General features: G+C 43.2%; 1 protein-coding gene across 5 annotated transcripts in view; it reads right to left on the bottom strand.

The window, feature by feature from the left end:
• Positions 1 to 18,516, bottom strand: part of RAPGEF1 (Rap guanine nucleotide exchange factor 1) — a 121,345-nt gene that overhangs the window by 41,339 nt on the left and 61,490 nt on the right. For all 5 annotated transcript variants that reach the window (XM_038374650.2, XM_038374649.2, XM_038374647.2 and 2 more), the window contains 5 exons: positions 14,187 to 14,275; positions 13,621 to 13,773; positions 10,355 to 10,478; positions 8,765 to 8,948; positions 7,624 to 8,130 (listed from right to left, as the gene is read on the bottom strand). In XM_038374650.2, coding sequence (XP_038230578.1) covers positions 7,624 to 8,130; positions 8,765 to 8,948; positions 10,355 to 10,478; positions 13,621 to 13,773; positions 14,187 to 14,275 — 1,057 coding nt within the window. The remainder of the gene's footprint in view (positions 1 to 7,623; positions 8,131 to 8,764; positions 8,949 to 10,354; positions 10,479 to 13,620; positions 13,774 to 14,186; positions 14,276 to 18,516) is intronic.

Genomic DNA, 18,516 nt, shown 5'->3' on the forward strand with positions numbered 1-18,516 from the left:
AAAACCAACCTGTGTAAACAGTGAAAAGTAAACTGGATTTTAAAAAACTCCTTCAGGTTGAATAATCTGAGGTACTTTTAGAAGCAGGGTTGACATTTTGTTTAAAACAAATCTTTTTAACCTTTCAGTGTCCCTGATCAATGTCCCTTTCATCCTGCCACCTTCAATAGTGCCATTGCCTCTGCAAATCATAGCTGTCCACAGTCACTCACACACAGCACGTGTCTCCCTTGCTTTCCACCAGACAAAGCAGGATGTCCACAGCATCCATCCTCAAACCTCTCAACTGACTCTCCTCGCTTTGCTGGATGAAATTCAAAATTGCTTCTTTTTGAATAGACACGATGACCTTCCTCATGGACTTGTCTCTTCAAACTCATCCAGCATGTCTTCTCCCAGGCTACTGCCAGCGCTAGCGGGAAAGCCTTCTCATTTAGAACTCCAGCCATCTGGAACAGGGTCTTTCCACTTCACTGAGTCATCTCAAATTTCTGCTGTAAACCTCTCTCTCTCCCCCACTTTCCTAAACATCTTAATGTGCCTCTAATTCTGCAACAGAATCCAAATGCTGTAAAGCATTTTTGGATTGCAGCTTGTATGAAAAATGCTAAACACAATAAGGCCCCAATCCCACAACAGGATCCTCATGAGTAGACCTTCGAACCTGCGTAGTGCCCCACTGAAGTCAGTGGGACTCAGTACAGGCCCAAGGTTTATCTGTGCAGTTCTGATGGCAGGACTAGGGCCTTAGTTGTATTTTTACTGTACAGGCAAAACACCCACTTTGGTACTTTTCCAACTGCTACAAAAAACAAGGGTGATTAAGGATGGAAAATAACTTTGCAAAATCTGAGGAGAGATGCGGAGAGCAGAGTAGAGAGCACACTACCATTCAAGCACTTTAAAAAGGCTGATCAGCATCTTTTTCAGAACCACCATTCACAAAGCGTTCTACTTCTCATTAGTGACATATTATTTTTCCCTCATGTAAGTTTTTAAAGTCTGGTCATTAAGTGCCAATCATTCAGCCTTTGCTGGTGTTTCAGTCTACCAGCTGCAACAAACCAATGTCAACAATAAAAGTTTTACATGCAGTCATCAGAATGCTACATGAACCCATCATGTAAAACTCAGAGGCCAGATCCCACCACATGAGGTCTGCTCCACCCAACAGCAATCTACAGGCAGTCCAATTTCAAAGAGGATGCAGCCTCATACAAGTGTCAGCAGGAAGGACCGCTCAGCACTTGTCGCCTACACCTTTTTTGAGACTTCCTCGGATATTTTTAAACTTTACTTAGAAGAGGAGACTAAAAGCCGTCCAAAAAGTACATCTCTAACTATATAAAAAGGAGTTCTGGTAACCAAAGTGCAGAAAAACGCTGTGTTGCACAACTCTGTTGATGCACCTCAATCTTGAGCAGTAACATCTGATACTATTCCAGTCTTAGGACCTCACACAGTTCTGTCAATGTTCATTACACTGCTGTTCTGCAGCACCCCTTCAGATCCCACGCAGCTCTGCCTGTGCTCCTCAATCTCTATCTTCAGTACTTTTCCTGGGCTCCCAACACAGCTCTACCAAAGAGCCTCACAACCCTCTGCTGTTTCAGACTTTGTCCTTCCCAAAGACAGGAGCGGTCAGTGTACCGAACTGTGGGTGTCTCTGTATCAATATGTTTGTATTTTTACTGGTGTGGACAAATGACCATTAGGGTTAGGCTGAGACCACCAAATTTATTCCACTGGTGATGTCATTTGTATCGGAACATAACTCTCTAAAGGTGAAAAGTGAGGGGATTAAGGCACCGATCCACCAAGGTCCTCTTATTTTACATCACCGCCATTTAAAGGCGACTTAAGGTACAATGTTCACACAACGCTGGTACAAGAACAAATGTTTCCAAACACCAGAAAGTCTCAGCAGACCCAGTTATTCCCTTCAATGTGTATGTACAGCGACATGTACATTAAGTACACCATGAAGCCATAGGACATACAAAAATTCCAGTTTATAATGCATCTCTATAGAACACTTATCCCGCACTGTGCCTCTCTTGGGTGGAGGAATGGAGGCCAAGAGTCTGAGACAGAAGGGCATATTCTGGAATGGGAGAGAAGCCAAAGAGTCAGAGCCCGGACTTGGTGATATCAACGTTACATAGCCAACATTGGCATGTTCACACTAAGCCTTAATGAGGATTTAGCTACAAAACCATTTAATGTGCTACATTTAGCATACAGAGCTGAAGCACCAGCCAATACCAAAGGCTCTACTGGGTTTAAAGGCTGCATTACAGCAGTAATGAGAAGTGTTGGTGAAAAAGGTGACACATTAGCTTCTTGTGAAAAATTAAATTACAGTCCATGCCTTAACTCAAGGAGAGCATCTGAATGGAGTTGGCAGCCTTAACTTAATCTGTAAGGGAATAACGAAGAGCTCATTTATCTCTGCTGTTTATGGCACTAATGCTTCCCATTGCCATGGCAGCTACTGTCCCCCTTGTTCAAACCAGTGCAGGGAAGGTAAGAGCATCTCTGCTTCTATTCTGATTTCATCTACAATTTTAGGTTAAGGAAAAACCATACGAAATAGTGAAATACAATCCCTGAATTCAATGTTGCGGGGAGGGGCAGGGGGACAGAACACAAATGAAAGGGGCACACTGGCTCTTTAAAGGCCTCTGATCTGTAGCAGAAGGTTGAGAAAATGGAAACATTCTTGTGATTGCTCTTTGCATAGGCTCCCACCCATCTCCTGCCCTCCCTTCTGTGCTGCAGTTTTTAATGAGACAGGCATTCAAAAAGCAGATGGGGAAATTACATCACTGGCTCAGAGCAGGCAGCACATCCTGCAGTTTATTGCATACACTGAAGGGTGGAACGGGGGCTGCAGCCTCCTTGATGAACAGCAGAGATGTAAAGACAAAGTCTGAGGGAGCACACCTGGAGAAGAGGCAGGAGTGAGACACATAATTTGAAGCATCTCCCTCCAGAATGTTCCAAAATGCCCAGCTTATGTCAACTCAAAATCTAGAGAGAAAACACTTGAAAAGCCAGGCTGTGGCTGGTATTACCTTACTGGGTCTGAGACTGTGCAGTGGTCCTCTTACTTTCTGCTCTGAGTAGAAATCCCACATCTACATAGTGTAGAATGCACTCACTGTCAAAGGAATGAAATCTCTTTGGGCAACCTAGTAGGTTGTTGCACTCCACACAGCAACTGCCTCCGAGACAAATTCACTGACCCTGCCAGCTTCGCACCAGAGAGCCATCGGTACTTCGGTGTTGGCCTCTGGCCTGCTGCCAGCAGGCTGACATGATCTCTTCTTGGGCTCCATTCTCAAAAACACAGAGCTGTGTACTGGAGATGGAGGATTGCAGTTGCTGGTACTTGAAGCAGCATCAGGCTGGGGGGACAGGCCTATATGCAGTGGCAGTTGACTTCTAATCAAGGAACAGGAAAAGGCAAGAAAAAGTCAGGATGCAGGTGCCTGATGGATCGTGTGAAGGCACTGGAGGACTAGCAGCCCCTGATGTTGTGTCATGGCACTAACCTTCACCTAAAACTGTGGGTAGGTCATGTTAGCAGCTAACGAGATAAATTTGCTCAAGGCTCTGCCCTGTATTTGCAGTCATGTCAGCCAACTCAGGTTACTGTCACTACTGGGCATGAGTGATAGTTTGTGTGTGTGGTCAGGGGTTGAGTTAATGGGAACACTCAAGCTACACCTCATATTGACCCACTAGCTCAAAGAAGCTTTGCCTCTACCTCTGGGGATGACATCTGTTTTCCAATAGTTTATATCATCCTGGATAAGACCAGCAACTGTCCTCAGCATAGCTACAGCAATTAGAAACCATTTGCTCAGATGGCATCATTCTGCACTTACTTTCCACTGACAGGGGGAGAAAAAGGGGTGAAGATAGAGAGAAAAATGAACAAATGACTCAACTCCAGATTCTAAGCTGTTTGGGGGCAGGATCCTGTGTTTTAGACCATGAGCTCTTTGTGGTTGAAGCTGTTCTATATTTGTGCCTTGTACAGCATGAGAACATTGTTAGCTCTTAATAATAGTCTAGAACAGTTCACCACTAGCACAGTAACATGTACTCTTACAGCACTAAATAAATAATAATTCAGGCCAGACTGAAAGGCAGATCTCTTACCCTGTTGGCATTAGACAGAAAGCTGCTGTTTGAAGTCTCTCTGAGCACAGCTCACAGTAATACATATGGTTAAGGACTTGCTGTACAATATTAATTAAAAGTCCACTTTGTCTTTACTGTAAGATTTCCTGCCAATAAATCAATTGCCAAAAGATGACCCAGAACAGTGAGACCACAATGAATTCGCAGCTGAGACAGCTCTAGATCTTTTTAACAAATGCATGCATTGTCAGTACCCCAGGAGTGTGTCATGCACATATTGTGTAGATATGTGAGCAATGCCTCTCAATGTATGTAATTATACCAGGATATCTGCATGCATCAGTTCATTGTAAGATACAGCATATGTAGGCCAAGAAGGAAGTGGTGGTGCTACCATAAATTTTATTTCTAGTAACGTTTTACAGAAATTTTTTTGTATGAACAATAAGGTAAAACTAACAACCACAGAACTGTAGCATGCTTACATGCAAGGTATGGACTATATATAGCAATCTCTCAGTGTCATATGAATGCAATTAAGGTGTCTGCTGCAATGTTGAAGTCAGGTTACACCCCCATTACTTCAGCCAGTTTTGCACCAAGCATGTTTTAACAAATCAAGGGGACAGACTACATGCTGGATAACAAGATCTCCCTCCTTAACAATACAATCTAATCAATGCTCCAGAGCCTTCTGATAGCTTCAGATTACAGAAGGCAGCTAATTCTAAAAGCCCAGCTAAACATCAAAGATGACATCCTTGCAGGCCTTCTTACTGGGGTTAACAGTGCACACAGGCAGTAAAGAAAAGATAACTGTTTAAATTGTTTTTAAGTAACTCTCCTTGACTTCTCAAAGAGCCTCATAGGATAACAGAAAAGAATGAAGAGGGGCTTAGAGAGCCAGGCAAATAGCCCAACCCAGTCTTTTCTCTATGGGGTCACCAAATTGCCTTTAGCCCAAACATCTCCAGTCACCTCCCAAGTAAAGGCATGCAGGTGCCCAAAGAGAGTTGAGTCTTCGCCCCCACGCACCGGATTGCAGGGAATGAATCTGGGCTTGGCTGAAGCCCTTACTAAAAAGAAGAGTCAATATGTGGAGATGAACTGTGTGCCTGATCCTCTGACCAGCAATGAGGGTTTGCACCAATTCAGTTAGTATGGCACACAAGCCATATCACTGGTTTCAGAGTAGCAGCCGTGTTAGTCTGTATTCGCAAAAAGAAAAGGAGTACTTGTGGCACCTTAGAGACTAACAAATTTATTTGAGCATAAGCTTTCGTGAGCTACAGCATCGGAATGCATCCGATGAAGTGAGCTGTAGCTCACGAAAGCTTATGCTCAAATAAATTTGTTAGTCTCTAAGGTGCCACAAGTACTCCTTTTCTTTTTGCGAATAAAGCCATATCACTGTTACTACTAAATCATTTGGGATAGCTTCAATTATTGACTCTGACTCTAAGTAACTAGCCTGTACTTCCTTTGTGATGTCTACAAGTCAGCACTGTAACTCCCTGCTATTTACTCTAGGTACCTTTAAACATTTTGCCTTACCTTGCTCACAAGAGACAGATATATGTTATAGTCTATATCACATATTATATGTGTGGATAGTATACCAAACTACTGCAATAGACTGGCTTCTCAGGACTGAGCCCAGGTCAAGCTCTGCTCTCAGAGTGCAAACAGTACAGGTTGCAAGTGTGGCCTGGACAACTTGGGCACTGTCCTTACCAATGGAGATGCTGCTTTTTGATGATGAACTTTTGCGTTTTTAACATGGTCATATAAGAAAGGAATTAGCTGAGGTTTGATATAACAGTGACCAGCTAAGCAAGCCAGGCAAGTCTCAAACCCAGCCTCTTCCCATGAGAAGACTGCAAACGACAAACCCAGGTCAGAAGGCCAGCTTGGCATTTTTCAAATCTCCTCTTGGGCTGGACTGAGTCACATTATAAAATACAGTTGATCCAAATGCTGAATGATGAGACAGTGCACACAATCTATTTAATGAAGAACTGTAAAGCTAGCCACTAGCTGATCGCTCGCTGGATCTTATCACACATTCCAGTGCTCAGTTCATTCCCTGATGAATCAGTATAGCTGCTCCCTTTCAACGGGACCCCCATGTTTTAAGCAAGAGATCTACTGCTGAGTGAAAATTAAGGTAATGAGAATAAGATCATGACCTCCAGTCCTCAGAGCCACTGCTTGAGGAGCTGGGAGTTTGGTTTACGATGGGAAGACCTGGTATTCAGACAGTGCTCATTTTAATAATCCATCTTCTTATGCTTAAAATGAAGACAGTAGCCCAGGCAAAATGGCAGCATTGGACACCATCATGACAGGCTAGTCCTGTGCTGCCATGCCGGTGATCACAATCTGGATGTTAAACTGCTGGGCTGGCAGCACTTAGCCTTAAGAGAGGAGAAGGACCAGGAAAGAACCCTCTCTCTGGGCTCTTGGAGACAGTCCAGCCCTCCTCTGTGGTGAGAAAGCGGCCATAACAACTTTGAGGTGATCCGGTGGGAATAAAATAGGATGATCCAAAGGACAGGGCCACTCTGGCTTGAGACTGGTATGGAGAGAGAAGGAAATCACCCTTAAAGGCAGTGACAATGCTCTAAGCTGCCAAATCTAACTGCTGCTCTCTAGCTCCTTTGTGGTGAGTCTACAACTAAAACTTACCTTGGCATAGCTCTGTTGGTCAGGGGTGTGAAAAAACCTCCCGACAAAACCCTGAGTGGAGACACACCTATGCCGACAAAAGAGCACTGCTGTCGACACAGCTAACATTGTTCGGGAGGCGGTGTTCCTACAGTGGCAGAACAACTCCTTCTGTTGGTATAGGCAAGGTCTACACTAGGGGGCTATGCCAGAATAGGTGCTGTAGTGTAGACATAGCCTAGGACAGAGTTAGAGTCTTTCACTCCTAGGGCTGGTCTACACTGAAAAGTTACATCAGCACAGCTGTCTCTCTCAGCAGTGTGAAAAATCCACATCCCTAAGAGATGTCGTTAAGCCGACCTAAACCCTGGTGTGGACAGTGGTTGACTGGCAGGAGAATTCATCTGTTGATCTTTTGGGGAGGTGGATTAACTACAGCCATGAAAGAAGCCCTCCCGTCACTGAAGTGAGTGTCACACTTAAAACACTCCAGTGGCACAACTGTGCCGCCGTAGTATTTTAAGGGCAGACATAGCCGTAGTTCTACATTTCAGTGGGAGTTAGGTGCATAGGCATTTTCAAAATCCCACACGTGCTTAAAGATGCAAATTGGCTTCTGAAGTACCTTTAAAAATCTGGCTCTTACTGGCAAAGGATTGATGCTGCCCACCCATACGTTTTAGGTTGACCATTGTGACACTTGGCACTAAGGGAATAGGAACATCATCACCTGTAGTACACTGGGGAGGTGAAGAATTTGAGGAAGGGAAAGAAAGAGAAATACCAATGCAGGCACTTGCTTACTGTGTTTGTTTTTCTTCTCTGGCAGAGGCGGGGGGTTCTCTGGGTCACTCGTAGAGTCAGGAGCAGCAAACTCAGTAATAAATTCAGCCGGCACTGAAGAATTGCCCTGCTGGAAGGGCAAGACAGCAGCAAATGATGTGAAGGGTACTGACGAGAGAGCTCCTGGGTTCTGCAGATCATCCTCCGAGATGTTATCATATTGTGAGGGATGCCTCTCATAGGAGAGCCTGCAGCCTGCGTTATCCGAAGTCTGAGAGGCTGCACTCCTCCTCTTCTTCTCTGGCAAAGCTGGAGGAGTCTCTGTAGTCTGTGTTGCTGTCAACGGGCTGCAGTATTGTGGCTGGGGGGAGCTGCCCGGGGGGAGCTGGAAAACATGTCCATGAAATGGGGAGCCACACTCGCCCAAGGACTCTGGCAATGGGCTGAGGATACTTGGCACCTGCTGAGGTATCTGGTCAGCATTAGAGAGGTCCTGCTGCAGGAATTCATAGTCCGAATCATAGTGATCTGTGTATAACAATGAGGATAAGAACACCATGCGTTATTCATGCCTAAACTGAATTACTGCATTACTGTCTATTGATCCTTGTTCTTCTGTATCCCACCCAGCCCAACTGTCAGTCACCTCTGTGATAACATCTCTTCAACTTAGAGCACGAGCTCTTTGCCCCAGAGACTCTTCTTCTACATCTTCTGGAAAGTGCCCAGCATACGTTTAGTAATAAGTGATTAGTAACAATAGTTCAACTCGTGAATCATTAGCGAGCTATTGTTTCTCTAGTGAGTGCATTTTATTTGTTCCTCTTCATTGTTGCATCTCCTTCAAAGTTTGAAAATAAAATAGCTTTAACCTAGAGGAGCTTCCCTTTTCGACTGATGGGCAGAAAAGGGGTTGAAACCAACAAGCATTTTAGCTTGTGACACAAGTTGAGTCTGAATTCAGACTTCTATAGCTGAAAGATTTCTGAACTAACTGACTTCATGTCTCTCCTCACCTCAACAGAATATAATTTACCACAGATCCACCAGCAGCAGTTATACTGACAGGGCCCCATTATAATTCTGCATCATGGCTCGGAAAAGAAACAACACTAGAGTGACTTGGAACTCCCCAATGGCTCTGAAGAGATCGTCTCCTTACCTAATGTTTCACAGCTTGTGTTGCGGGAGCACTGCCCACTGTCCCGGTCCAGTGAGGAGAGCTGCTCATCAGACTTGCTAAGCTTGCCCATGCTACTGCATGGCGAGAGGCGAGGGGATTCCCCTCCATAAGAGTGGCTGCCACCTGACAGCCTCCTCTGTGCATAACAGTCAGCATCAAAATCCTGAGGCAGAAACAAAGAAAAATTCTCATCAGCTTGCCAGTGAACAGGAGAAATACTAAGAGAAAAGGCACCTGCTGGCAGTGTGCAGAAAGGGGAGTGGGGATTGCCCATGCTACACAGTACACCCCACTAAGAATGGGCCTGCCCAGACTCCCAAGCTATACTTATTTGTGGAAAGGTGGAAGAGAAAGCAAGCAACTGACTCAAACGTACAGCTGGCATTTCAGACAGCACGTACTGAGATACAGGAACGCATGTCACATGCTGTCAAAGAGAAGGCCGAGCTCTTCACTAAAATACAAACCTGCTGACTACTTGGTACTGGAGCATCTTGATGGCAACCGGACTGGGAGAGTCCCCATTAAACAGCTGTGGGTTTGCCAAGTATCTGGTTAGCTAAGGCATGTACGTGTGTTTATGGGGGGGAGGGGAGAGCTAGTGTTAAACTATAGATTTTTTTTACACTGTCAGCTGTGTGTCTCTATGGTTATATCTTCACCACAGTTAACTCGAGTTAGTCCTCTTGGGCTAGTCTAGCTCAAGTGAGAGCAGCCCCACTGAGAAACAACACTCGAGCGGCACAGCCTGATTGGATTAGCAGCACAGAGCGTTCATGTTAGCGGCTGACAAGTTGAGCTAACCTGAGCTGCAGCCTGTACCCCCAATATACCAGCCAACTTGACTTAAAAGCACCACCACAGTTGAGTTAAGTGTTCTGATGTGTCGATGGGACTCGAGTTATAAATCAAGTTAACTCTGCAATGAGGACAAGTCCTTAGTTCTATAAATCAGCACGTATATTTATAGCACTGTACCAACAACAAATAATGGTTGAGGGAGGGCAAACGACCCCCGTAATGCCATCATTTCCTTCATGCCTCTTATACTCAGCTCTGTTATCCATTACAAGCCCATCAGTGGACAGAAAACAGCTGCTCAAACCAGTCTCTTTAGGTTAACAGCTATTTTAAGATGCAAGTGCCTGCATATGAAATTTTGAGCTCCCCCATGTACTATATGAATCATGCCACACACAGAAACTTGGGTCTTGGTAAATTTAGCCAATCATGCTGTATACTATGTTCTGTTATAGATAGGCATGCTTGTTCTTTCGGATCACTGAAGTCCATCACACTCAGAGCAACAGAGTTTGTAGCAATTTACTGTTTAAATGGAACAGAAGCCTTAAAAAAATAAACCTATGCACATTATTGGATGAAGTTTTAGGTAGCTGAATCTCCTCTCAAAGGAAAATGTGTCCATTCCAGTACAGTTCTTTAAAACAAGGGTTATTTGGCAAGAGAGGAGATGGGCTGGGCGCTGCAGGAATGAAGACATCAGTGCTTCTTTCAGCTTATTTCATTGCAGAACATGATTCCAATGTTTTTAAAGGGTTACGCCATTACCTGTCTGTTGATTCCAATAGGTAAACTAGATCCACTGGTGGCTCGACTCATAGGTGCCACTACTGCCACTCTGGTAGGAGAAGGCGCGGACTGCCGTTTTTTAGGGGGCAATGCTGGAGGAGGGCTGCAAGACAAAAAGAAGTTCAGCTACTTCAAATACTTGATTATCAAACCATTGCTTTGAGGCTCTAGGAGCCAGGATTCTATCTGCCTCACCATGTTAGGGATTCTTGACCAATTTATGCACCATCTCTCAATAGAGGAGATGGTCATCCACACTCTTTCATGGTCTGTACTGGAAGGGTCTATATTTTGGCGGGATATAGCTGGGAAATGCCTACCTCTTATTACACTAAGGTGGTTTTATCACAGTACATGGGACAGATCTCTCTGTATGTTCACATGTTGCTTCTAATACCACAGATGAGCTCAAGCTCTCTGGTGCCAATAAGCACGCACACATTCTCTTCCTGGAATATGCCAGGACCTTTCATACAGAACATTCAAATTCAGAAACTACACAAAATGTGATGGTCACTGCCAACCGCAGATCTCAACAGCAGAAGACCCTGCATGTTTCTAAATAACCACATGAGGTACATTTTCACACTACCAACTAGCATCGGTGCTATAGGGGTAAAGCCTGTAACATGCACATACCATATGCACATGTTGAAGCCTAGCAGTTTTTCCTGCTTCTCAGAATAGAGCGCAGAAACTTTCTTGTGGTTACTTTTTAGAAAGGGTAAGAACACCACAGTTAAAAATGATTTTTTCACACAGTCTGAATCCCTTTCACCAGTTTCTGACCAATGCACAACTAACTGCATGCAGATTCTTCTTCTTATGTGGTATCTCCATTACTGGAGGTTTGCAACCAAGGTAGCCCATACTGTATGATCCTCTGCTAATCTCTGTTGATGAATAGTCCCCCCAGTCCTTTTGGTCCAACCAGGATTACACATCTTCCCCCAATATCTTCTTTTTCTGTCTCGTGATCTCCTGCCATCTACTTTCCCTTTCAGTGCCCATAAACATGCATTGCCTACTGAACCCCCTAAAATGAGCCCTGCAAATCAAATCTTTCTTTTCATTAGCTCTCGGACTAGCGTGTGCTGAGTTCCAATCATCTCCAACACTTTTGTAATGGTCGCACCCATGATATTTTCAGAATACTTCTATAACACCTTCATGCAGGTTAAGGGCTGCTAAAATGTCCACTGAAATGAACAGAAAGACTCCCTTTGGTTTCATTGGGAATTGATCAAGCCCCATATGCATATAACTAAAACAGCACAGGAAAATGTCATCCTCCAAGGCATTCATGTACTTTTAAATAAGAATGCTTTGCACTTACATAGTGCACACTTTCATCGAAGGATCTCAAAGTGCTTTCAAAAGGAAGCGTTAGCCTAAAATTAGGGGAAAGAAAGGCATGGGGAAAGAAAGGCACAGATAAGCAAAGGGACTTGCTCAAAACAGGAAACAAGCCAGTGGAGAGATGGAAATAGATCCCAGGAATCCTGATTCTCAGACTCCTGTTCTTCCAATAGGCAATTCTGGATTCACTTCTGTCATAAATATAAAGGGAAGGGCAACCACCTTTCTGTACACAGTGCTATAAAATCCCTCCTGGCCAGAGGCAAAACCCTTTCACCTGTAAAGGGTTAAGAAGCTAAGATAACCTCGCTGGCACCTGATCCAAAATGACCAATGAGGGGACAAGATACTTTCAAAGCTGGGGGGGGGTTGGAGGACGGGACATGACAAAGGGTTCTGTGTGATGCTTTTGCCGGGAACAGATCAGAAATGCAAGCCTTCCAACTCCTGTTAAGTTAGTAAGTAATCTAGCTAGAAAATACATTAGATTTTCTTTTGTTTAATGGCTGGTAAAATAAGCTGTGCTGGAGGGAATGTATATTCCTGTTTTTGTGTCTTTTTATAACTTAAGGTTTTGCCTAGAGGGATTCTCTATGTTTTGAATCTGATTACCCTGTAAGGTATTTACCATCCTGATTTTACAGAGGTGATTCTTTTACCTTTTCTTTAATTAAAATTCTTCTTTAAGAACCTGATTGCTTTTTCATTGTTCTTAAGATCCAAGGGTTTGGGTCTGTGTTCACCTGTACCAATTGGTGAGGATTATCATCAAGCCTTCCCCAGAAAAGAGGGTGTAGGGCTTGGGGGGATATTTTGGGGGAAGACGTCTCCAAGTGGTCTCTTTCCCTGTTCTTTGTTTAAAACGTTTTTAAACGTGGTGGCGGCATACTGTTCAAGGACAAGGCAAAGTTTGTACCTTGGGGAAGTTTTTAGCCTAAGCTGGTAAAAATAAGCTTAGGGGGTCTTTCATGCAGGTCCCCACATCTGTACTCTAGAGTTCAGAGTGGGGAAGGAACCTTGACAGCTTCTTAGATGAAGACCTATTAAGCTTTCTTTATCCACAGCAGCTGCCAGATTTCCATTTGGAAAATGTAAGCCATATGAAGTACACCGAGATACCATGGAGATGGGGACACTATAAATACTAATAATGATAATAAAGATAGAACTATGGCTTCCCAGCACAAGGACCTGTCAACAAACACACCCTTCAGACCTAAAGGTGATTTGCATGTGGATTTTAAAACTCCATTAACTTTAAAAATGTGTTGAATGACCCAGACAAACAAGTGAAGAGGGACATAAATTACTTCATTTATGCTTCGCTTCCTGTGATAGGACTCCTGACATCTAGTCCTTCCCTAGATCCAAATCATGCCCCATTATGCACTGTGCTGAAGAAGTCCAATCTCCCACAGGAGCCTGCTAAAGCCAGCCTAGAGGGGCAGTAAGGCCTGTCTCAAACACAATACAGCATTGGTCTTGCAAAGTTTCTTTAAATGTCAATTTATACCCAAACAAACCTTTAAAAAACCCAAGCCCAAAGAAATGAAGCAGGGTCACTATTCACTTCCTGTGCTGAGTAAGGAATGCTACGGTCCTGGATTTTTAAAATCCTTCCTGTCCTGCAAGGAGAGACATTTTTCCAGGGACTCAGTATTATTCAGAGAATTCACCCTGGAGGGCAGGAAATGCAACATAGCAGAGAAAGGGTTTACAATGGCAAGGGTTGTATTTACAAGAAGGGGATATCTATAACCAACAGAAGGATTTCTCTCATGTATAAGTTACATTTGGAGGGGCTAATGTAATAAGGTTGTATACTAGAGTTACCAGTGATGGGGGTGACCAGTATACAAGAGAGGCAGACTGCATGTCAGGGTTACCTGTTTTCTGCCACGCGAATGCAAGGTAGAGGGGGTTTGGGAGGGGCAATCTCTTCGTCCATGGAGTCAGTCAGTATCTCAGCAGACTGAGACATACTAGTTGTCTTGTTGAGAATCTCCATCTCTCTGTCTGTCAGGGGAAGCTCTGAGGGGCTGCAAAGCATAAAGCACAATTTGTAGAATGCTATCTGCATGTGATTTATACATATTTCTTTCAAATATGTATTTTAAAGTATAACAGTGAAATAGAAAAAATACTATCTCCAAGCAAAACTCCATATGTATCCACAAAGTAAAACGCAACTGCAGAAGTTAAGTGATTTCTTGTTGCCAGATTTCAGCATCCTTTCTTACACTGAGTAGCACCTTACTCCTCAAGTAGCCCCACTGTAGTCAATAGGACTCCCTGAGGAGTATGGTGCTTCCCTAAGTAAGGAAGTGTGCCAGATCCTGGCCCTAAAGTATTTCGCTACGAGGGGCAAGAAATAAACCCACATGCAGACATCAAGATACGTGCGTGTCTTTTTATATATAAACCCCCAATCAAACATTTGTTGGTGACTCACCTGTCAGATTTACATGCTGGTAAACTGGGTTTAACTGGGCTTGTGGGAGATGGATGTTCCTGCTTCTCTACTGTGAGTCTGACCAGCTCCTATATAAAGGCAAAAAACAGCAAAAGATAACTACCATGGACCTTTGCTAAAATGTAGCACAGTAATAATAATCTTTCTGCTCCTCTTGGGAAGCAACCCATAGCAAGGTGTCAGGTTTTGTAGCACCACATCTTCTCCATATTGCAATGCTAGCATACTATGAAATATTATAACTAGCTAAAAGAAATGGCAGTGTTCCAAAGAAAAGAACACAATACACTCTGTAATGCATGAACCTGCTTTTGTGTTTACTTATCTTGCTAATTTGCAAAATGTAGGAATTCACGATGGATCTCACCAGTCAGCAACAGTACTTAGCAAGGACCCTCAGGACCTAGTTTCTAAACAGACAGCTTTCTCTTAATCATTGCGACCTTTCACAACCAGAGTTGCTAGTGGGATTCCTGTCTTGGATATGCCATCTTCCCTGCCTACTACTTTTACTATGTCTCATCTTTTCACTTCAAATGGGCTTTACTAGCAACATCATTCACCACATCAACACTGGAGACAAAGACATGGAGGAGCAAGACAGTGGCACACATCTTCTTACCATGGATTTCTGCATAGATTTAAATTTCCAGTTGCAAATGAAAACATATACAAAATAAGAAAGTTGAGCCAAAAAGACCAGATGCCCATTTTGTCCCATGCCAGAGGAAAAATGAGCCACTCTACCGTCTCCAGAAAAAACAGACATGTCAAACAGGTTCACTAGTAACTGGAGGTTATAGACAACATCTCCTGTAGACACACTCAAATTGGGCCTTCCTGTGCCCACCTGGGTATGGGCGTTAGAGCCTTTAGAACAGTGACGTTCAAGCGGCACTGAGGCATTGAAGAAGCCAGCAACCAGGCACTACGTCAATCCCCTCTATCCTCCATCATAGAGCATTTTAAAATCAAGATTGGATGTTTTGCTAAACAACATATGCTAGCAATTATTTTGGGGACCTTCTCTGGCCTGTGTTATACAGAAGGTCAGACTAGATGATCATAATGGTTCCTTCTGGCCTTGGGATCTAAGAATCTCCTTTAAAAAAAAAAGCTTAACCCAGAAGGAGCAATCTGTTCACATATAGTGAAGGAAACTTCAAAGAACTCCATTTAGTGAGAAATAAGCTAAGCTCTCTGAATCATACTTCGAAGACTGGCTAATAGCACCTTAAAGGAGATGAGCCAATAACTCTGTTGAGATAAGACGCTAAGGCAACCTCGCTTACACTAGTAACTAATCCAGCCTCCAAATACAGGTGTTCACTAAGCCACATTATCAATTTTACTTGAAATGCAAGTAAGCTGTCAAATAACATAATATGAATAAAGTTGAGTATAGGAGCTCACTTTGGTCAGCCAATAAAAGAATTAAGTTGTTTTAAGTTTTATAAATAATGTATAGATATCAAATGTAATGTAAATATCAAAAAGTATGATTTAGTTTTCCATAAGATTCCCTTCAGCTTTCCGAGTTAAATTTACAGTTAAATTTGTTAAAAGCCCTGCCTCCCTTAATACTGTAGTTATGAAAATTTCATGATCATATAGAGAACTTCTGTACTGTCTATCTGGCTATAACAGATAAGACTGTGGATAAAGAGATAAGGGCATGATAATCCTGAACTACAAGTCTGCTAGCAGTCAAAACAATAACTCATGCTCCAACAATGCCATTATCATGGAGAGCCCATTTTATGGCAGTTAGAGGCAGACAAATAGATCTGTTGCTCAAAGCTATAAACATGCGCCCTGGTCCAATCAGACTGGATAACTACCAGTGCTGTCAGATCACATTGGCTCCCCTGCACGTTATTCAAAGGAAGTTGCAAAGAACCAATTTTTTTAAAGCAACCTGAAATTCAGCTAACATTTGCACATCCCAATCTGATGAGTTAGCTAACAACTGTCAGTGCTTCATACACATGATTACAATATCATCACCATCCTCCTACTGAGGAAAAGAGTCAATTCAAGTGACTCTACAAAACCTAGACTTCCAAGGGATAACACGAGCTCAACGAGAGCAATAAAAAGCAATGCACTATACATGCAATGAACATGTGTCAACAAGACAATGGGCCCATTGCAGACTGTTTTGGTACTGGGAGTTAGGTTTACACAACTGGTTTGTGCTCAAAATCAATCTACTTTGTGTAAGGCTGGACACCTATCAAGAGCAGAGCAAAACACCCAGCTTTAGAGATGTCAGCCCTGGAGAGACCGCATATGCTGAACAAAACAGGATGCAGGAGCAGATAGAGCATGTGTGTCTGACATGGCTGGCGCTACAAAGCTGCTCCTATCTAGGACAGATGGAAGAACCACCCCTGCAGTGAGTAGAGTTCAGTGGAAAGTGCAAGGCTCATGTCTGAAAAGGATGAAAGGAAGTCCAGGATTAAGTAACTCTGGCCATAGTTATGAACCCCTTCTCTAATAGGCCCCTGCCCTCATCCAGGGCTGGCTATGTCTGTCTAGGTGTTAATTTGAACTGGGTAGCAACAGAGCTCCAGGGCTTATGACTGTATCTATAGATTACACTGTGTTGATGTACACTGGAAACACTGCATGAAAACTGTAATACCCAAACACCCTCAGTTAAAGTGGAACTGCGAAGTTGCGAACATTGAGTTAATCTCAGATCTCTCTGATGAATGTCTCCTCTGCTAAGGAGGCACACAGCACAAGTTTTAACTAACCTTCTAAAAATCTAATTCCCCTCAGGCTCTGAAATCCTGTTGGCAATTCTCTTAAGAAAGTGTCATTCTGGGACACCCCAGACAAGTGCCACAAACCTAAAGTATAAGAGGGAATCTTACAAAGGAGGAAAAGAATTAAAAACATATTAGTTAAAACTTATTTCTGTGCTGAGTACCTGCCTACAACCAGGGTACTGGGGATTATTAGAGAAACAGAGAATGAACTCCATTTTCATTTTAGCTTTGCAATTCCCTTTGCCATTTGTACAGAAGCACAAGAAAAAGCATCAATGGGATTTTGGAAATTGGGATCCCAAAAGGATTTTCAGTTCTGAAGTTCTAGGATTTTTGGGATCCATGCAGTGATGTCATCACATCCATTACTCCTACTAGCATAGAGCTGCAAAGGGGTTGTGCTGCAGCTGGCACTTCACGTACCAAGTTACAATCAAGACTGAGCAGTGACTCACTGGGTTGCTGCCTTTGTGCGTTCTGGACTAGATCCAATGGCTGACGGAGTCACTGGAAAGACTCCAAGAGACTTCAAAGTGCTTTGGATCAGGCCCTTTATCAGGCATTCATGAGCAAGATCAATGACCACATAATGCATAAAAGAAAACTAAATGAAATGAATGGTAGTTAAACCAAAAGCTGAAATATGCTTGAGAGGGTCTTGGAACAGCAAAGGTAAGTCTGCTGGTGAATTTCCTCTTTCTTCCTTCTCCACTGTGTTTAATAAATGTAAACAACTCGAGCTGAATGATGATGAGGTTTGTGTCACTGGCAACCGTTGCCATAATGCTGACAATCTCTGGAGGCTAAAAGTTAACTTGCTTAGCCAATTTTCCCTTTCACTGTTTTATAACAAGAGACAAGCCTCTTTTGCATATGGGAATTTAGAGATCGTATCAGGGGAAAACAATCTAAATTGAGGCTTTAAACCACTGCTAAGAATATTTCAGACCATTACTGCGTAAATTAAATACTTCTCATCACACGCACTGGCATGGCATAAGAGTGACAACACTTTGGAGTAGCCCTTAATTCCCTTGCTCTGTTATTTTCTAGTCCCTCCAAGTCCCAAAGGAACGCATACCTGAATATAGCTGTGGGAAATTTTCCAGATGGATTATTCAAGGAAAAACGCAGTTTTGGTTGACCCAAAACTAGTCATAAATTTGACACAAATACTTTCAGACCTTCACAAAATGGCCAGAAGAGAAGGAGGACAATGACATGCTGATGGCACTGTCGCTAATGCTATGCCTCATAACCTTTAGCCAAGTGATAAGGGCACACACCTGAGATGTAGGAAACATGTGATCAAATCCCCACTTTGGACAAACTTTTTCAAGTTACCAAAAATTCTGAAAAATTTCAAATTCAGTTCAACCCAAACTGAAATGTTTCCTCAATTTTTTGAATTGTGACCAAAGTGAAAAATCAGTTATTCACCCAGCTCTAAGCCCAAGGATCCCACCAGCTCCCATGTCCTTACCACAAAACTCCAGCCATGCACTAAAAGCCATCCCTTTGAAACCAGCCAA

This window comes from Dermochelys coriacea, chromosome 16 (assembly GCF_009764565.3).
Source record: "Dermochelys coriacea isolate rDerCor1 chromosome 16, rDerCor1.pri.v4, whole genome shotgun sequence".
Classification (NCBI taxonomy): domain Eukaryota; kingdom Metazoa; phylum Chordata; order Testudines; family Dermochelyidae; genus Dermochelys; species Dermochelys coriacea.